Source organism: Coturnix japonica, chromosome 4 (assembly GCF_054131305.1).
Source record: "Coturnix japonica strain WE chromosome 4, WE-NBRP24, whole genome shotgun sequence".
NCBI classification, from domain to species: Eukaryota; Metazoa; Chordata; class Aves; order Galliformes; family Phasianidae; genus Coturnix; species Coturnix japonica.
Window position 1 is genome coordinate 16,907,025 of NC_140666.1, and position 22,367 is coordinate 16,929,391.

At 34.9% G+C, this 22,367-nt stretch overlaps 1 protein-coding gene across 1 annotated transcript in view; it reads right to left on the bottom strand.

Annotated features, from left to right (window-relative positions):
* Nucleotides 1-22,367, bottom strand: part of LOC107312666 (connector enhancer of kinase suppressor of ras 2-like) — a 167,892-nt gene that overhangs the window by 18,141 nt on the left and 127,384 nt on the right. Inside the window, exons 15-20 of the mRNA XM_085544621.1 lie at nucleotides 18,421-18,455; nucleotides 10,049-10,097; nucleotides 7,883-7,931; nucleotides 7,308-7,483; nucleotides 6,393-6,466; nucleotides 1,132-1,203 (exon numbers count right to left, since the gene is read on the bottom strand). Coding sequence (XP_085400747.1) covers nucleotides 1,132-1,203; nucleotides 6,393-6,466; nucleotides 7,308-7,483; nucleotides 7,883-7,931; nucleotides 10,049-10,097; nucleotides 18,421-18,455 — 455 coding nt within the window. The remainder of the gene's footprint in view (nucleotides 1-1,131; nucleotides 1,204-6,392; nucleotides 6,467-7,307; nucleotides 7,484-7,882; nucleotides 7,932-10,048; nucleotides 10,098-18,420; nucleotides 18,456-22,367) is intronic.

The window sequence follows — 22,367 nt, forward strand, 5'->3', positions numbered from 1 at the left end:
TAGGCATCAATACAGTTTAAAAATCACCTCTTGATGTTATTGTTCCAAAGAAAAAAATCCATCTGCATCCTGAAGGCAGTTCAACCTAAGTCTCTGAACAGAGAAGACTCATGAATCTCAGTTTCATCCATCTATGCCATGCAATATTTAAGGCTTCACAGTCTGGGACAGTTTTCCCATGTGTCCTTGCTTTTTACTCCGGCTGTGAATAAACAAATTCCCGAAGTAGCAGGAGGAGGTGAAACATATGACTCTGTCTTTGATCCTCACAGACACTTCCCCACCTTTATCTTGCCTCTGCCTTCATCACTGAGTCACAGGATAGAAGTACAAGGTAATTTAGGTTGGAAGACATCTCAGGAGGTCATCTGTTCCCACAGCCTGCCCACTGCAAAGCCAACTTTAATTTTGGATCAGATTGTTCAGGGCCTTGAATGCCTTCCCTGCGCAACCAAGGACATCTGACAATACACAGCAACACTACCAACCCAACATCATTAGCTTTGTGGGGAGATTGATACAATGGATCAAATTAATTTTTTTCTATTTCTTTCTTTTCCTTTTTTTCTTTTTTTTCCCCTAAAGTATTTTGACATGAAGAATAAATGCATCTCATCAGTTTAGTCTTATTCCTGTTTAAAAAAATATTTGGAATTGCTTTTCACAGGCTTTTGGTGGCATTATGCTAAGATGAACTAACAGAACTCAAAACTCTCTTATCACATAACGCAAGTTACTCTCAGAAGCTTTGGTAGACATGCATTGTTTTTACATGCAATAAACTGTTAGAGCATAACATATATAAGGATATTTTCAATGTTTAACAAAAAAACCCAAAGTGTCATAAAAAAAAACTCAAAAATTTTAATGAACATAGATGAGACCCACACAGCCAACTTTCCTAATGCCTTTACAGAACTGTGCTACATGGCATGACAGAAAATTCTAGCCAACAAAATAAGCCACGCAACGTAAAGCTGTACATACTAAAACCAGTGGAGGACCAGAATGGAACACATGTTGAGAACACAATCAATCAGCATTAAATCATGCTCCAGGAACACATTTCTGTGTGAGATGAAGTATTATTTTCAATTATTGGTATATCAAAAAAAAGAATATATTACGTACCTATTCATTTCTTCAAGGCAGTCTGTTGCAAAGTAGAAGCTCTTTATTTTGGGGTGACATGCTTTGAAGGCACTAGAAAAGAAATACAAAGAAGAAAAAATATATTTTCTTTCAAGGATCTTGTCTACAGACACTTAAGACCGATATGCACCATAATTATTCATCATGTTACAAGCTTATCAGGCCTTCTGAATGCTCAGTCCAAGTCTTCTGCTGAATACAACTTTCAGATGGATTCATACTGGTCTGTTTACATCTACATTTCAAAATTTAGAAGTTTCAGAAACACCTGAATTACTTAGAAATGTAAATCCATTTAATAATTGCTGATGTTATAAATTAGAAACTTTTTAGATGAATCTGAAAATCTTATCAAGTAAATTTAAGTACTTAATAGCTGTGCTCCAAAGGTCAACTACTCTAAAGGACTGTGAGTTTGACCCCACCAAATTTTCTCACATATGGCTGTGGCTTTTGTTCTACTCAAAGAAATACTTATGACAACCATTTTTGTATTAATTAAATAACGTAACAATTAAAAAGAGTATTGCTATCAAGGAAGCCACAGGCTCAGACAATTAAATACTATTGTTTTGATTAGCTGGCAAATGAATAGAATAGAATAACAACTATCATACATAGAATTTAGGTTAAAATACTGACATTTATATGGTAATCAGTAGATGTGAAAATTAGATTAGAAATCATTATACATGACATTATGAAAATCTGATTATTCATGTTTTCCATTATTTATAGCTTAAATGCAAATGAGTGTTTTATTAATGTCTATGAATAATTCCAATTTTCAGAGATTGAAAGCTGAAGAAACTTGACTTGAGCACACCTATCTTCTTATGTATACTGGTAATACAGATGCAGACAGTAGTAGGCTAACAAAGGTTTTGCAAAAGAATGAGGTAGCGGAGTTGTATTTCTCTGTAGTTTCCTTTTTCATGAGTTTATATGTATATTAGAAGGATAAGTTTACCTTTGCACAGAGGGTCATCATAAAACATCTCGAATCCACAAAAAAAGATGCAAGAAATATTCAAGCATTGTTTTGACTTATGAATTGACAATTTCAATGAAGATTCTAATCTCTACTTCTGCTGATTTAAAGCATGTCACAAGTCACAAGAAACTTATAAAAATGTGATGTTCTAATGAAATGAAAAGATCAAAATTTGTATTCATTAAGGATCAATACAATATATCAATGGACAAAAAATAAGCAAGCAAAAACGCAGCATATACAGGCATTTAATGTAAATATCAGTGCTAGAAATTCCAAATAACAGGCAGCTTGTATGTTGCAAATGAAGAGAGAATGCATGGGAAACCCTTAAATAGGAAGGAAACTTTTGTGATGCCCACTAGATGGCATGCAATTGTTAATTATATACACTGAATTTTAAGATTTTAATGCAAGAGATTTTAATCTAAGTATATGTTATTTATGGGTACATTCTTTTCCCTGACGTCAGTTCTCTTCAGGGGGAGCTGGAAACATTGCATAACATCTTGACCTTCTAGTCTTCCATTTGTCCAACCATCTTCCAACCTTGAGATTTAAACATTGACTTGAATTGGAGAAGATTATGTGGTGGATCTAGATATTCTAATCCTTTTGATTAAGCCTGTTAGAATATCACATGATGGAGTTTCTGCTTGTAAACAGGATTATTTTTCTGGACAGGAAATTTACGTACATAAAAGCATTAAAACGCCAGTAGTAGTGTCTCAAAGTCAACCTGTTAACAGTCAGAGGATTTCAGATCAACAGACCTTCAATTTGTCTCCACTATGCTCATGTAATGGCAACATGAAACTGCAGATAAGTTACCAGATAAATGTTTCTATACATGTGGATAAAACAAATAATGTAGAAGAACAATGTCTGTATTTTTACCTCTGGATTCTTTTGGAGCACCCCACAGTGAATGCTGCTTGGTTTGCTATCTACCAAGACTGTTAGGCCTGTTTCCCAGCCAGCCAGCTCCCTGCAGGGGAGCTCATTCACAAGTGCAGTACTTTGCAGTGTCCTTGATGGATCTTGTAAGGCCTTTGCCAACCCATTTACCTGGACTGTGTAGATCCACCCAAATGACAGCCCTGCTCTTGAAGCATCAACTCTTCTCCCCTCTTTGCTGTCATCTAATGTGGGACCAGAGGTGTATTTCAGTTTTTAGGAATACTGCTCTGAGAACAACACCCTACATCTTCAGATGAAGTTTCCTGCTATTTCATGCACTGTAGCACATAATAGATTTTGCAAAGTTATCAGAAAACAAAAGTAAAAATTACACAATCTGTATCAACTTCTAAGATAATGTAATGCCCACATATATTATATCAGTGAAACGTTATATAGAATTCTGGCTGCATTGCTTCAACTTGAATCGACAGCCTAAGTGGTTACTTTTTAAATTTTTGGAAGTTTGGTCAATAAATTATTGGTTATATTCTCATTTCCATTCATCTTGTGGAACAGCATCAACATGGGACATTATAATTATCAGTATCTTTGAAAATAATGTGATATTCATGTTATGACATGTAAAAAGTAACTAAAATTTCTAATTTCTAATGCAATATGATAATTCTACATCATGAAGATGTGGGCTTTGCCCAAAAGCAATGGCAAGTTTACCAGCGTGAGAACAAGAAAGCACCTCTAGTAGGGGCAAGGTCATTCTGCATCCAAATATAGCCCAGGGAGCTAAACTAGTCTGAGATAGTGCCATGATTCATATAATAATCAGAGTCCTTTCATTAAATGCATTAGTGAGGCAAATCATCAAACTGTATCAGACAATGCATTCAATGACTGTATATTTTAGTTAAAACTTTCTTAACACTATTGCATTCAGTGTACATTATGGACATCAGGAGCGGTCACACTGTAACACAGCATTTCCTATCTGATAGAACACTGGATAAGACAACCTAAAATCTAAAAATAAAGGACATTATTCTAGAAAGACTTCAAATTCTTATGTTCAAAAGGGAAACTCTTCTGCTTTGAAGAATGGTGGCTCCGAAAAAAAAGGCGGATTTGAGGAGAAATCCAAGCTGAGTGCCATAAGGATTTTTTGAGAGAGCTGGAAGAAACCTAATATGAATTTTGCTGGGCTTCTTTTACGTACTAAGCTCTTTCAGAAAGTTTTAATTCATGTAAATGTGCAAGAACCAACCTAAAAAATAGGAAAGAATTAGGATTCTTTCCCATCCTTTTTAAGACAATTGCTTTACGAATTTTTGAACTGTTAAAATGAACTCAGTCATACAGAAGTAAAAATACAATCAGACTTACATTTCCATATTTCAAGCATGCAGCAAAACAGGTTATATTCTAACACCTACTAAGAAAAACTATTACATGACAAATATATTGTAAAGTGGAAAGAAGCAAGAACAGATCCTACCAAATATTTCCCTAGCTCTCTTAAAAGGAGGCAAGAAAATCCTAGCTAAAGTGTTTCATTATAGTCCAGCAGAGACAAGAAGGAGCTTTTCTAGATTATATTTATTTAGATTGGGTCACCATCACCTCATTTGCAAAAGGAATGCAGAAGAATCAGGTCACAGAACTTTGTCCCCAGGCTCACCAGAACCGTTAGCTTCTCAGCAGAATCAGGTGATATCAATCATTCTCAGTCCTGTCCTCAGTAGGGCAACATCAAAGAGGATCGATAAGTGCACTTACAGTGGCCATGAATTAGAGCTGTAACACAAGCAGCGCCTGCCATTCATATACACTGATGATACTCTTTTCAGTCTTTGGGAAAGCACATGAAAGAGTAGCAAGTGTAACATGTAGTTTTTATGATAGGGCAAATATATAAATGATAGCCCAGGAAGAAATCAAAGGAAAATTCTGCTCAGTGAACAATGGGAATACTATTAACATCTTCATTATACTTTTACCCCTGGGCCTACGTCTTTTTGAAAGTATTCAAAGCCTGAAGGTACTCAGCTTTCAGCAGTGTTCAAAGTTTTAGTTAATCAGACTTTCTGTGCATATACCCTACAGAAATTGCTCTGTAAGAAGTGCTAAGATTAAAGCTCTGGAAGCTATTTCCAACTGTGCACGATGACCCTCTGTTAAATCCTTATTAACTCACTGAAATTTGTTGAGTGTTTTAACAAAAGGGTATTTTTTTCCTGTATATTTGTTCAATATTATGATTAATATCTACTTGCTCACAGAGGAGTTTATAGTGCTCAGTTCATGTTAAACTTCCGTGATAGTCTCAGTTGAAAGAAGTATCATAACTATAAATTGCACTGTCATCTTCTCAGACAGTAATAACACCTTCAGACAAGAACAAGCAATTGAAGAGATTTGATTTGCTAATCAGCAGCCTCTACTGTAATTCACATCTTCTGAACTTTCTCGTGCGCATGTTCGTAGTTGTAGGATACATTCCTCAGACCAAAACCATGTTTAGTCAGCAGAAAAGCACGACAAAAATTCAAGATGCTTAGTGATAAGTGGAATAGCTTTAGCAAGAGTATTTTAAAGCTATTCTATGTAGCTCCTGAGGGTGGAGAGTTTTAAAAATCTATATGATGCCTGCAGATATTCAGGAGATACCGCTGAGCTGCAAGTCTCAAAGCATTAGAATTATTAAACTTACTGTTTGACAGCTATGAATTCTAATCCCAACACTGCCTGCAAACAGTGCCTGTTATTAATTATGTGGCAAAGCTTAACACATGCTTTTTTACTGGGAACAGAAGGCAGTAGCAGAAATATGCACATAACAAGCAGAAAAACTGAAACACTGTGTTCATTTTGTATTTGGAACCTAAATATTTTAGCAGTCGAGAATAACTCAATATTGGATATATAAATGTCCTCCATAAAGGAGAAAACTGAGACTATACTCACCAGCTCGTGCTGTGCTAGTTCTTAAGATATTTCCTATGCTAAGTATTGCACATTTGACTCTTATCCTGAAGACTATACTGAACCTAAGGAAGTTTTTATCTGTTGGCTAATGTGTTCCCTTTTTTCCCCCCTGTATTTATTTAACTAAAGTTGCAGCTTGCCTGATGAAAGCATTATTTATTTTTTGTAAGATGGCTCATAGAATTTACATTAAGTTGCATCTTTTAAAATGAACAGAAACATAAAGACTTACAAAGTGTTGCTTACAGGTTTCAAGGATTTCTTTCTGAGTTTTCGCTACTATATATAATATATTTCCAAGAGCAATCCTTGAATTTAAAAGCATAATTGACACATTACTTACTGTTTTTTTCTGCATTCAATTGCTCTGTCTATCCTGAACTCAGGCAAGCTAATGAATCCTTCTGCTTTTTCATCCTATCAAAAGAGAAAAAGTGATAGGGAGGAAGAACACACATCTGAAGAGAAACAAGCAATGGTCATTTATGTCTTATACTAAGAACAACCACCGAATCAACTGGAATACTGAACACATTTTCTCTAAGAGGTTTTTATTAAACATCTAGTTTACTTGATTTTTATGAAACTTTTATGAAGTAAGTAAATTGACTGCTCCTTAAAGGAGCTGCAGTCATCCTAAAGTCCCTTTGTTGATGATTACTCAAAACCTTTCAGTGCCAAATAAAGCACCTTGTATAGCATTGAGGATGTTAACAGCCACAGGAAAAAAAGTCATCTATTTTTTCTTCATACAGTCTGCACACTGAAACTGTTTTGTGTTTAAGCCACAATTGTACAAATGATCTGTCCTTCTGGTAATAACCGAGGAGGTTCCTACAGGGTTTAAATGTGTTTAAATGTTTAAAACACTGGTGTTTAAACGGAAAAGTAATAAATAGAAAGTATTTCCTGTCACTTTTTACTTCTCCTGAAGTAATTTGCCTTAAAAAACAAGGAGATACAGTATCATCAGTCAGATTGTTGAAAAACACAAGCTGAATGTTAGCGCTGTATTAGTCTAAACAAACACTAACTTGGAAGAATATTAAATACTGATATATTCATTGCTTTAAGAGAACCATGAACTTCGGCTTTTTATTAAGAATTCAAAATTAATTCCAATTGAAGTGTTTCCAGCTCAAGTGAACCAGACATGGCAACTAAAGTGACTATTCTCTAATATTTATAGACTTTATTCAAAAGAATGATAAAAAATAAGGTTTAATTTAGGCTTCCTCCAAACACAAAGTATACTTACATTCTGGTTTGTGTACCAGTACAAGGAAGAATCCTTCAAAATAAACCAGTACTTTTTCCATTTCTGTGTGAAGTAACCTTTGGCATCCTTTTTCTTCCACAGCCAGCCTTCACAATCTCCATGCCCCAAGTCTTTGCAGGAAATTCGTCTTCTGCTCCCACTCGTCAGAGAGCTCCCTGAGAACACAACAGTAGTGTGAGACATCTCTCTGAATGCTATTCTTCTCAATATGACCACATTACTAATTTTAAACGATGAATCAATTCAAAAGTTTTCAAGCCAAATCCTGTCCAGTTTCAGAGAGGAGACTGAATTAACTGCTTCCAAATTCCACAATGCTCTGCAGTTTTGGTTTCTGCATGAAAACAAGACAAAAGGAGCTTTTTTATGTAATGACTTATTTAATTTCTAGAGGATCTGTTCCTCTTTGGACTGCATTTTTAACCGATTAAAATGGTTATCATCATTCTAAGCAAAAAACATATTTCATTTAGTCTTGAATCTGAAGCTTATATAAATAAACATAATCTATTTAAACTATTTCTGCTTTCAGAATGTTAACTTGAAGAAATTACCTTTTGACCATTTCCTGGATTTTACCCTGAGAGAAGCGTAATGGAATGACTGTAAGAAGGAAAAAAAAGAGGAGTTCAGGTAATAGAACTAACATGGAACAGCTTTCCCTACCATCTCCATGGTTGTCCTAGGATTAGTTATCGTAGGATCTCACTTTTATTTCTTTGTATTACTATTATAAACATCATAAAGAAAACAGTGGTGAGACTACCAATTAAAATAGCGTATTTTCCTTTATTAATTACACTTCTTGCAATCAAATCATTACAATTCTTTGGTCAAATGGATATGCTTGTTCCCACACTATAGGAAACACAGTTAAAAACAACCAGAAAATAGAAGAACAGAACTAAGTCCATGAGAAAGTATTAAAGATGCACAGCTAAACATTATTTATCAATGTACTATAAGCCCCAGCAGCAGAACCAGTCAGTCACATTGTCCCAGCTGGGTTTCTGTGGTGACCATGACTAAAACAACCAGATCAGCCTCTCTTTGCATAGAAATGCATTAGCATAGAACAGGTTTCTGCTTCTGCAAGAAAAATCACCAACATTTTCCACAATTTAGGCTAAAAGAATTATTCAGTGGGTAGAACTCTATAAATCTAATCACATCTGAACATTCTAATTTAATTGCAGAACTTCAAGAAAATGAACAGCTGGAGGACATCTGCTTTTGAATACACACCAGAAAGTGGTATGTATCATTCAGTATGACAGTTTTAAAAATAAAGAAAGTTCAAGTATAACAAAACAAAAACTGCAAATATTTGCTCTTCCAAAAATACAAGTTACTTAATCTCACTATGTATTGTTCATGCAGACATACAAGGTATTAACAGAAAGAAAACTAGAGAAAGTGAAAGACTTGCAATTCCTTGAAAACATAAGTTTAACTAGTGCTGCTAAACCTGCAGAATTCAAGCTTCATATTCTGAGAGATAAAGACACTAACTTATAATTAACTTTGTGGTAAACAGTTTAAGAAAACAGTCAGAACTTGCAACATAAAGTGAGTCAAAGTTACTACGGGAAAAAGGCTGATGACCGGAGAACATACTGTGGTTGTACGCATTTAACCTCCTGACTCAAAACCACAAGGTGAAGAAGAGCGTTAAAGAAAATGCATGACACTACCCCCACCTCAGTCAAGAAGCAGCACACCGTGGAAAAAAGATGGTAGAACTGAGTCTCTGCTATGTGAAGTTAAATCAGTGAGACTTCAGTACATTCACAGTGAAGCAGTAAGAAAGCTGTTTAGGTGTCACAGAATCACCAAATGAAAACGTAAGGTTTCATTTTAAAAATGCCCTGTAGAACTAGATATTCAGTCACCTGTCAAGATGAAAGCAACTAAATCATTAATGCAAGCTTGGTAGCACATGCCTCTGCAATTTTGAGGAAAACTTTAGCAAGTTCAGAACATAGCAATTGGTGCGTTCACTAGAACAAAATGCACAAATCATGGGGCATGTAGTGCTGATTTCCTCAGGTTACGTGTATTAGATTAGTTGTAGTGCTGTGATCCCAAGGAACTGCAATAGGTTTAAGTGTTTTTCAAGGGAGGCAGCACACAAGGTAGGAATTGACAGGTAAAGGAAAACTGCAGAATATTTAGTTACATGCCTTCCGCTATGGCCACTGATATTTAACATCACTGTGTGAATCCTTGGGAGGCAGAACGACATCTGTGAGCTTACAGCAGCTCACAGCTTATCTACTTAGGAGAAAAAATCTCAAAATGAAGAAAAGGTATTCTATCACTGATGGTTCCGTTGTTTGTCCTTTTAATGAAATACTTGACAAAATATGAAATGACTAAAATGTCTAGATATTCTCTGTTAAAGACCTCCAAAATCAGCACTGTAAAACACTGAAAATCTAAATAATAAATATCCTTGTCAGAGTACATGTACTATTTAAATATCTTAAGAGTTTTTCCAATTTTCATTTCCTTTAGGATAACATTGGAAGATGTCCATTTCCAAACTGGAGTTCACTGCACTTCTCCTTCCAGAACTAATACATGCCTTAGCCTATGTAATGAAGTTCCTATCAAACTTTACCAAAAGTACTGCATACACTTCAGTCAACTACAGTTGCAGTGGATACTACTGAATTGAAATTATTCTTAGGCTTTTGTTTTCTTTTGTAAATCATTACCTTCCTCATGGATGTACTTCCTTGACGGTCAATGGCAGAACTAGCATATCTGGGAGAGAGAGGAAGAAAGATGTCAAATAACAATGGGAAATAATATTCTGAATAATAACAAACTCACAAACACATTTCTAAATGAATTCCTGTGGACATATTTACATTTTCAAAGTTATTTAAAATGCAGCACCTAAAATATGAGGCATGTTATTTTCAGTGTCTTTGTTAACGTTATTCAAAAACATAAAGTTATTCTCAGTATTCTTACTCAAAAAGACAAATCATATCAGAGCGTCCATCTCAATAACTACCTGAACATACTCAAATTTCATCAGCCAAAACTCAAAAGCAAACAACAAAGTTCCTCTCTCTTTTAATGATTCTTAGGAGATATAAATCAGAGTTAGCAGGTCTAACTGTTATTTGCACATTTTGTACGGCAGCAAAATTTGCCACGGGCATAAAGGACTCCTGGTGTTTATACTAAACTAGGAGTGAACAAGTATTTTCAAACAAATAGCAACAAAAAGAACTGCAAATAAATAAATTAGAAACTATGTCTGAGGACTCATTCATTTTAAAAAGTAATAGGATATGGATATTTACTTGAACATTTGTATGTGACATTTAAGAAACACTCACATGTGTTCTATATCTTGCAAATTTGGTTCCTTCCTAAATCATTAAAGAAGAAATTTGATTTCTCCTTGGTTTGATAAATAAGCATTTTCCTTTGAGCTTTTCTGGGTATTCTATATAACTTAAGCAATATGTAAGTAGATCTATACGCACTGAGACATTACTACATACATAACTGTTGGGCTAAATTTGACGTGACTGTCAGATGCTTGCCAGGTGTGGAAAGTCTGATCTTTTCTTTTATGCATTTCTTTCCCTGCCACCTCCTCTTTGATGCTTCAGAAGCACTTAAAAACAGGAAATTCATAAAGACCACAGTAATGTAGCAGTTAGCTCAAGAAAGATTCTTTAAATCATCAGAAAAGCGGTAATGTTTTTGCAGTACTAATATCCTAACAGTACATTCTTGGCTGGCAAACATGGAATGCAGCAGCTACATTTGTTGTTGTAGGGAAGTCCAATAACCAATTTTTCTGAGCCCAGAAACAATCTTGATGAAAAGAATAAAAACCAAATTCTTAGCAAGAAAAAACCAAATGAGTGAACTTTCCCAAACTAATCATGATGTAGGCTCCGCTGGCTGCTACAGTTTAGTCATTATACTTTTTAGCACCAGTATCCCTGTATAAGAGATCTCTGTATACAGCTTAATGCTTGGAAAGGCTATTGCTGTGTGCAGTTTCAGTTCAACATCCCTGGAGAAGTCTGGGAAAAGTGTCACTTTTCTGAGTATGAACCACGATCAGCATCTTGACACTGTGGTCCACGGCAGGTTGGAAAGGGAAATACCTGAGACTGCAGTGAAAAGATGGGATGAATAACAGTCACATTAAAATTACAAGTTAAGAATTAAAAGTCTGAAGTTCTGAGCTGCCTGTAGACTACAAAGTTTGAACAAAACAACTGAAAAAACAGAGTTGTTAAACTTACAACATTTGGCAAAGGAATGGACAGAAGCCCAAACTGCTGCAAGGCAGATTTTGTCATTAATGCTCCATTTCTGTCTACCCATGAGAATGCCATAAATGCACTTCCATCCTGCTGGGCATTCCCCCCTGCTTTCTGGTCTGTTACTTTAATCATGGCTTTGACCCATCTGGAAAGTGTCAGTTTCAATGCCTCCATTCTTTCTCTCAGCCAATATACAATATGAACAATACATCTGCTTTTTTCTCTCAAAAGTCCTTAGTCAAGTTTTATTTGCTTCCACGCAAACCCCGTAATGCATCTCCTTGCAGTAATCATAGACTCTACTTACCAGCAACAATCTTGTAGTTATAGAAATTATCTGCAATTGGGTTTCTGAAAACTCTTCAAAAGTTAACATCTAATGAAAGGTCAGGAATATGTATTCTAATGTACAATGAGCATAAATTATATCTGGGAACAGTTTTGCAGTCTGCGGGGTTCTTTTAAAAGGTGTTGTATGTATTAAAATCTTCACAAAATGTAATTATTCGTCAAATATTCAGATCCACAGATGACAGAAGAAGAAATGCTGACCTTCTCTTCAGACAAGTAAATTCTCTATGTGAAACTGGCAGAACTGATTAATTTTGACATAAAGGAACCCTAACATGCCATCTATTTTTGTTCACTTTATCTGTACCACATTAAGTTGAGTTATTCCTCACCTTTCTTTTGAGGAAAACAGCTGTTACAGAAGTGAAAGAGAGAAGAATGAAGAAGGAGATAAAGCCAAATGGAGTGATATGGTTATGATGGCCAGGCCCAATATTTCTCAAATCAGTGAAGAGAACTGATCTTATGAATGCTTGTTTTCATGTCTATATTTAATTCTGGTTTTGATACAAACCAAGAACTAGAAAAAGAAAAATTAATCTCTTATAATTAACACATCAGAAGAACAAATAAAATACCAGGGCTGCTCTGAAATGAATGCCTCTCATTTTATTATACTGGTCCAAGATATTGCAAGCTGATTTTGGTAGCATGGCAGCACAGGCTGAACCGTCCCACCAATATCCCATTACATTTTGTTGCTTTGTGACAGATGGCAGCAGAGGGGCATTCTGACAGAATGGATCTGACATGGATACGTCCATGAAGCAAAAGGGTGGAACTGAATTCCTCCATGCAGAAATAATTACACCCACCATCATTCATTGACACTTGCTGAATGTTTCTGGAGACCAAACAGTGGATGTGAGTACAGTGAAGACGTGGGTGGTGCTTCAATAGTGGTGACAGAGACAGTGGTCACAGGTGTGGCATGTAGGTTCTTGTTTGTTACTAGCAAAAATGAACCGCTACTGATGATGGCTATGTTGAGAAATAGCATTTTGTAGCTGAGAATTTGCTCTTTCAGTAGTTTTGTTGTGCTCTTTGTATTTGTTGTGGTTTATATGGAAATAAATAGGAGGCACTGCTTCTGAAGCAACATAAATTATTACAAGATATTTGCAAAATCAATAATTGCCTAACGACATAGAAAAGGCAATGTACTAAGAAAATAACCTTTGAAAAAAGTAAATGAAGTTTAATTTTGTTGTAAAACTCATTCTAAAATAATTATTCTCATGTATTTTTCTTCAAATGGATTTCTGAGATATTTCTGTTTGATAGAAATGTAAAAAATTAACAACTCTGAGTTTTATATACTCTGCCAAGCTGTATCTCATACACTGGAACTTCTATGGATAAAAAGGTTTTCTCCCTCCTACCCAGACATTGTAAGCACACTGAAACTAGTATAAAAAGTTAAGAATTATGAAATCAAGGTAAAATGCAACAAGCGCAGATCAAGGCTAAATCTATCTCCAGCCTCAGTATTACATGCATACAGAATTGGTATTCAATATTCAGTACACTGAACATGGAGCTAAAGTAGGAGGGCTAAGAAAAAGCTAAGAAAAAATGGGAATGTCTTTGACACAGGTGGTAGCAAAACAGAGAATTTAAAAGACTTGAGTAGCTTGGTGGCTTCCAGCTCACATCTTAAAAGATATGCAAATGAAAGTGCAATCAATTGCTGAGGCTTCTAACGAGGATTTCAAACGAAGAACAGTACTATATGATTAGAAAATAGTGATAATAAATAAGAATGGTAAAATCAGAAGTATGAGGGATGGAAGCAGTGCTGTATTCCAGTTTTATGTATTTTGATAAAAGCTGCAATAATCTGAGCGTACTATTATACCTGAAGTATTTTTATTGAATGCTGAGAACTGTCACTGATTGAGCACTGAATGTGGAAATACAACAGAATAGAGGTATAATTCTGCATTTTTGCTGTCCGAGCAGTTGTAGCCTTTTAAGAGCATTGCTGGAATTATGAATAGCCTGCATTTTCTATTCATACAAAAAATCCTCTTTGGTGAACATAAGTCACACGGTTCTTCATTTATTAAGCATCATTAAACAAGCACGACTATAAGCACCACCTCCACATTCCTCTTTTCCTTTCCAGGAACATGTTTTCATTTTTTACCAGATAAAGATAGAAGCAATGTCACACAAAACTCTAGAAATTAAAGGTATTTAAGCTTCTAACATTCACAGAACTTCTACCTTCAGAGTCACTAAATCCATCATTACATGAGCTCAACTATCAGAACAAATTGGGGTATCTTATTAGATTCCTACCATTTTGGTTTGTCCACAGGTGATAGAATAATAAATATTAAAATGATGATGATGTGAATATAGTAAAGAAAAAAGAATAATTATTTGAAGTTCACTCCCCTTTCACATAGCCTTTGGTATCTGGAATAGTTACAATCTATATTGTTGCCCCTGATTAAGGGGACTCTGGCAGTAATGCATAGAATTATAAACTAGAAGCAATATAAAATGATTCTAGTTATAACAAACTGCTAATATATATTTTCCATTGTTCTGCAAATAATTTTATACACTACTCACTGCTTTAAGTTATATTTATTAACTACTCAGAGCGATCTAATCTTACATTCTCACTATCCAAATCTGTAAAAATTTCCCAACCAGTGAAAGATTCCAGTATGTTAAAAAAGAAAAAAAAAAGAAAAAAAAAAAGAAAAATAGGTCATTTACCAGAGCTTACTTTTCAAACAGGAAAAAATGGATATTTACTACTGAGCAGTGCATTTTCCTTCTGCTGTGATTGAATATCCTCCTGTCATTCTGACTGGAGACCTGCCTGGAAATGCCCCTATTGATGCACAGTTACCACAGACTATGTTGAGTGCTTCTGTTGCTCTGCAAGATGGCTCCTCTTTCAAAAGATTACATAAATACGGGATCTCAAGTTTACTGAGCGGTAGAGTCAAGAAAGAATTTTGAAGTTGCTGGTTAAATATTATGCACTACGTCTGAACACAGTCCCTACTACCAGCTGGATACCTAGTTCTATATGAGGATTAAGAACAGTGTTTGAGTAACACCTTCATTGATCCAGAGCAAAGAACAACTAGAAAATGGCAAATCTGGCACCCTGTTCTTTTTCACTTAGCGTATAACTGGGAAATAAAATTCTGAATGTAAGCAACATGCAAAAGTGTCTTCAGCTTTCACATCTCACATTCCAGATTGCTTTGAGTCCGTTCTGGTTGCAGCTTAGGAATAAAGGCAACAAAAAAAAAACTTCAGGAAAATGAAAGGTCATGGATTATTCTTCTTTGCCTCCCCCCCTGTTTTTTAAGTCCACTTTTTTAATGGTACTTATGTGGTATACATTTTTTCTTTTTTGTGGTATACAATTTTGCTTTTTCAAAATATATTTTTTAATACTACATCTGTTCCTATCAGTAGCCACAAATATGGCCTTCCACCATTCAAAACTCCTCAGAGATTTGACACGATTCAGAAAAAATACTTTTCTGTTTAAAATGTCATTCTGACAATGTTTCAGGATTCTCAGCTTCAACACTGAGCAGTCATAGTGCCTAGGGGACCTGATGGCTGCCCTAATGCATCTATCCCTGATGCATTATTTATTCTAAAGTACCGAGCACATTCTTTTAAAATAGGTTAAATTCCTCACCGCTGTAATTGCACAAATTTGAAAGCAGTGCATAAGAAAACGCATTTGTGCAGAACTGTATTGTACCTTATGTGACATTTCCTTATTGTAGGTTCTGAAGAACACTCATGTCGCAACCTGGATCTACTTATGTGGTCACAGGAACCTGTCTTTGAGTGCTTTACATGAATTCATGATTTCTAGTCAAGTTCTTAGGATCTCCATATCATAATGCATTCCTGCCACAATGAGCAAATGCTCACTGAAAATTAATTACTAAGCATTTTGCAGTGAAATTTGACATCTCAGTTCTACGCTGGCTCACCTACTGATTCAGAACGGTGCTTCAGATGCATCCATACTGTTCTGGACTACTGCAGTACAGGAGCATCTGTACATTCAAGTTGACAAAACAACATCAAGAATAAACTAGTCTCTCCTCTCTGATCTCTTCAGTATTAACGAATAAAACAAATCATTTCCAAACTATGCCAAAGCCACCAAGGAAATGATAGAAACAATTTTTAAGTATTAATATTTAAAAATACAAAGCACTTTATGAAGAACCCGAGCTATATTTCCAAGCGTAAACAAATAGCAAGTAGTCATAAAGCAGTAGTGTTAAAACTCATTATTCAACTAGCAGCTGGGCAATGCATGAATGATACAAATCATTTTTAGCCTTATCTTTCCCCTGCAAGCCTGTGTGGTTAGAAGGTTAGCGAGATCTTTAAAACCTGAGGTATTTGTAATGATGTCTCTGAGCAACCTGGTCTTTGAGCAATGTGGTCTTTTGAGCAGTGTGGTCTAGTGGGAGGCGTTTCTGCCTATACCAGGGGGGTTGGAACTAGATGATCTTAAAGGTCCCTTCCAACTTAAAGCATTCTATGATTCTGTATTATAGCTATGTTGTAGATGCACATCTAGAATCTATTACAGATACCAAAACTTCCTATGACTTATATTTGTTTTTCCTATATTAAAGTTAAGATCAAAGAGCACATAGACATTCGTTTTGAAGAACAACTGGAGAAGCAACTACGTGTTAGATGTCTTATTATTAGTATGTATTATTAGCACTTTCTCAGCCCTGAAACAATAACAGTTGTAACATACAAATGTCTCCCTTTTCTTCTGCTCAAGCCTAAAAAACCTCACTAGATCTGCTTTGCATTCTACTCATCTTAAGGGATTTGTAAGCAAGATTCTGTAGTCATATATTTTGCACACATCTGTTTCTGGCATTTGGCTACTTTGTGGCTTTGACTAATGCTTTTTGTAACTATTTCCTTCAGTACACTGTATGTTATATTACCTGTAAGAAGCATCTTTTTGGCTCTTTTTCTCTTTTTAGACAAAACGATGTGATCACATCACTGCACCAAAAAAAGCAACTGTACAGTCAAGGCTATTTCATACAAATACGTGAAACTCTTCTCACAGCCCCACAGTACTTTACTATGTGGGATAAAAATCTTCTGACAGATCCCTTCTAAATTGATTTTAAGCTGAAATATCTTTATATTAAGTTATTCAAGCCCTTAACAAAGTTGCTTACGAGCAAGAAGATTTCATTCTGCCATTTAAAGATGTTTTTCAGATTTTTGTGAGATAAAAAACAGTCACAGGATCTGAAATTTAAAACCCATGGGAGAAAGACTAGAAAGGGAAAATCACTCTATAAAAGAAATTAATTTTTCTGGGCTCATAACAGATTTCCAAAAGCTTGTTAAACCAAATATTCATGGAAAACATGGCAAAAGTTTAGTAGACATTTATGTTTTGTCTACCAAGACTGTTCTGACATACTGAGCACGTGCAATTCTCTTAGAGTAATTAGGTATGCTGGCAATCCCGAAATAATTGGCACCAGGTGATGTGTATAGTGAGAACAACTATCCCTGTTGTAGCCCTGGATACTGGCTATGAGGTAGTGAAAGGCTAGTTTTAAATACTTGGTGGAAGCACTGTAAAGGAATGAATTATTTTGTATTCAGTGCATGGTTTCACTTCATTAACAAGTTTATGTCATACACAGGATGAAAATATTTTTAAAAAAGAATAATTGTCCATAAGAATACACTTCAACTAAACCTTATTTACAGCGTTCCATGATAGTCATAAAGTTATTTCAAACTCATTCTTTTAATGTGACGTATTTAATGAAACTTAAGTATTTGGTTCATCATCAAATGTGAAGGAAATAAAGACAGATATCACTCCAGTATTCAAATGGGTTCATTAAATTCAAATGTAAGAGAAACAGCAGTCCTTATTCTTAGAATTTATCAAATTTAAGACAATTGCAAGCAGGAACTTTTGTGCATTCTGAATTATACGCTAACTGGAAAATTCTGCTTGTTCCTTTCAAAAATTACGTTAGTTACGCATCTGAGTTTTCATCCTCAGAGTCATTCTGGAAAAAAAAAGCTGAAGGGTTGTTTTGTTTGTAGCTGTTGTTGTTGTTTGTTCCTAATACTGAGAGGCAGCGTCTCAAGCTTTGTACTGGCATCATTTTTTCCACCTCATAATTTTTAATAATTTTACACCTGAAGCATTTAAATAAAGAAAATTCAACCTGTGTAATTTATCTTCATATTTGAAGTTAGCAGGTGAAAAAGTTATGATGTTTGCTAAGAGATATTAATGCTTTTCTCACTAAGACTGGAAAATTTATTCCTCAGGTACTGCAACTGAGTTTCTACAAGTTAATAAGTACATGTAATTCATGGACAAATTACATTTCTTTAAACACAAAAATAACAGAAGAAATTACCTTTCAGTATCTCCACTGACTGTGTCCCCTGCTCTCTGTAGAAGAAAAACAAATAGCATTAAGCAACACTAAAGAGTATGAACTTCCTCGGTGCACTCAGCGTCATGATAACCACAGTAGGAGATGAGACAGAAGTAAATCACACCACTCATTCTGTAACCCAAAGAGAAAAGAAATGGAAAAGATCAATTTCTGTGTAGATGTTATTTCACAAAGAAGATCACGTTTAAAGCAACTTACATCTTTGCTTGCAAATGACTTCAGCTGTATTGTAATCAAACTTAAGTAAAACAAGAAGCTAAAAATGTCAGCAGGTCAATGTTTGTAAAAATGCTAAAATTTGGATGTGTGCTCTAGAATGTGTTACATGTAAAGAAAAACTTGCAACGTAGACTTTCAAATGAAAACTGCAGAGAACATTAAAAACAATGAGAAACCTGTAATCAAATCTTTCATTAACACCATGCTTACATAGCTTTCCATAACTTGATTTTCTAAACTGAAGTTATTTATCTGAAGTGTGGAGCTGAACTCTTTTAGGAGCAAGTGATTCAGGATGAAAAATGAAATATTCAAACTCTTTATTATTTTAAACCGAGCTTTCTGATGGAGAAGTTTTCCCACAGCTAAAAAGCAGTTTCTCATCTTGAAATGCAGAAATTGCCACTTGAAAAATTTTTGACTTTAAATCCTTTCTGAAGAACCAATTGGGAAACAGATTCTTTTTTTGGAAGTATAATGCCTGGGGTTTAACATCACTACTTTTGGTACACTGTAAAATATTTAATCTCATAGGACCTCAGTAAACAGTTACAGAACTTAGCTGCACAGTTCACATAACTAAAGACAGGAAGTCTGCTGGTTCTATTTTTAAGTCTGCTGGTTCTGTATTTAACTCCAAAGACTCTGAAAAATATATTCTAACTCACACAGATTTAAAAGAAAATTATGAAATGTTCAGGGGACAAACATTAATGCTGCTGCCTCCTTCCTTCACCCCAGATAATATCATATATCATATTCCACTCTGATATTTCTACTATGACTAGTGGATGGTTTGCCACCGGAAACAGCCATAAATCCTTATATTATTAATTTATTCTGTTGATAAGTTAGAGAGGAAATTATGATGTTGCAGTATTTTTAAGTTCTCATGAGTCTTGTTTGTCATCTAATAATTAAGTTCATTACATCTAATGAAATTAAGCTAGTTACCTAATGTGATATCACAAAGGCATTTTACCCACAGCAGGACCTTTAGTCTTTACAAAAGAGTGAAACAGTCCCTGTTTTAATTGTCATAGAATTCCAGTATTCCACTTATATATGATGCCCTTCATGCTCTCTTCTCTCTTATTCTGACACACCGTGGTTGTAGTTATAAAAAAATATTTTATGATAGACTTTAAGTTTTCATCCCTACAGGATACAGGGAAATGTTTTATAGATGCTTCTATAGCAGCTGACCTCTTTACTAAGTTAACCATGAATTATAAACAATATGCAAGACCATTTAAAATAAGGTAGCTGACAAAGAGTACTGAAATGACATCCTCACAGATAAAAGGAAGGAAATCTCCCACGTGCCTTATTAAGTCTAGGCAATGACATGAGCTCTCTATTGAGTGATTGAGTACAGAAAGTGGTAACAGGTTTTCTTGTTTAAACTGAGTGATATAAATGACTTTATCCTCCTTAGAGTATACCTGAAATCTGAAGTGGAAAGTACCTACAGAAATGAAAATATAGAGTCTGGAAACATTCATCAGATTTTTTTGAATGAGACTGAGTAATAAGAGCATACAGCTATAGCAAAATATCTGTTTGAAGAGCTTGGTAAAATCCTGCATAATAAATGTCAGATTTCTGCTGCTGTTAATGCACTATTAAATATGAATGAACTGATCTGATCATCCCTGAAAATAGTTTGGACAGCCTAGTAAAATACATCCTGCGGCCAACCAAGCAAAAGAAATTTGACAGCAGCGCTACCCATGCTACTTCTACCAAAAACCATTTTATTCATTGGAAAAGACTTGTAGGGTTTTTTTTCCTCATATAATTCTGCCTTACAGTGTTACTAATTTTAATCACTAAAAATAGGAAAGTAATTTAGTCAGTTTAATTGTTTCCCATTCTGACTCCTAACAGGCAGAGGTCTTTCATTTCTAAGGCTACTCCAAAATTAAAGCGTTTCCCGATCAGTATCTACTCGCACCACACTGGCTATCTTGTTTTCATCTCCTATACTAAAAATATTAATTATCATTACAGAGCTGGTCCAGCTCTGTAATTTTCCTCCCAAAATAATGCACAAAGAGCACCTTTACCATGGGTGATCATTTTGGATCCGTGTTCAAGGTTCCTTTTGACCAAACAGGTTCAATTAGTGTAACTGTAAACAACTGTTTGCATACTGTGAACTTGCATATATTAGACCGAAATAGAAACAAGAGTTAAGTATGTTTCGGTTAGTAAAACGTGTTTTTCTAGAAGTCTTATTTTCTACATGACTAATTTTTATAAATGCTGAATAATAAAATCTAATTAACTAATGGATAATCTGTCATTGGGAAATGTTACAATGTCTCCACGATAGCAGGAAAAGAAAAAGATGAGTAAAATCTGTAACTGCTTGTCAGTTATGCAATTTTTTACCTGTTAATAGCTCACTGTAATTTAGCAAAGAAGAAAATAGCTGTATAGGCAGAAGGAGCAAACAGCTGATATGAGTAAGTAAAGAATATTTCTTTTAAATATATTGCATCAGCAGTAATTAAATCTTATTTCTGACTGCCTAAGTTTTTTTCAGCAATTTATTTATTTTAAAAATGGCATTTTGTTTGACTAAATTTCTGTCCCCAAAAAGCTATCATTGGAATGCAATCTCACTGCTAACTTGAAATGTCAACCTTATAAAAGGATTTCTGATACATATATGTAAAACCAACAGAACCCACACTGACATTTTTATAAATATGTATAGTGCTGCAATTAATTTCCTTGTGTATTTCAACTGCAGGCACAGATATTTACAGTGACATGACAGACTTCTATCTGCAATTTCATCAGTGTTACATACATCTTTTTTTTTTTGTGAGCAGTTGCTTCCTAAATTCCTGTTACGCGGAAAATAAATTGCCTTAGCCTAGTTTGCAAACTGAACTTTACTTCACGTTACTAAAATGCCACATTCATGAGTAGTAGACACGTGGGAGGCTCACGAAGGACAAGTCTCGCCATGCTGCCACATACTATAAAGCACAAATTCTGTGAAATTCAGGTCACTGGCACCTATTGGACTTCTTTCAAGTCAGCTTTGTATTCATGTAGTTCCAAGAATTGTCAGTGGATCTACTTCAGATTTGCATAAGCAGAAATGGAAGGGGAATAAGGTCCATACCTTCTATAACTCAACAACTATTGACCTGAAATTTCTACAGGTAATTGAAAAACAAGTGAAGAAATTATATAAAATCACAGGAAAAAAATCTGCAGAGATACTATAAAGGTGTTTAAAAGTCACTGTTTACTTGCTTACAAGTGGAGAAGACTAGACTACTCGGTAGTGAGAGGACAGCTTGATAATGAAAGTTACTAATTGCAAAGATCAAATGAAATGTATTCAAACATACATCATATATTCAAAAACAAAATATAAGGTTTTCCTTTACCTTTCTAATAAGTATTGTTCCTCCGCTCCTCTATACTCAAATATTTAATGCTCTCCATTTTTTTTTTCTTCATCTGCTTCCTGAACTCACATATTCATTATCCTAAGCATTTCTTTACAAAAAGCTTGTTCAAAAGTAAAACTGTAGCTGTGCTGCCAGGGGCTTTATTTATCTCTCTAGCTCAGTGAGCTGATGCTTAAGCTACTGAAGACATAATGTTTGCAAAATTATTATGCTCTGCAAAAAATGAAAGCTGCCTTTATGGTTTTTCTT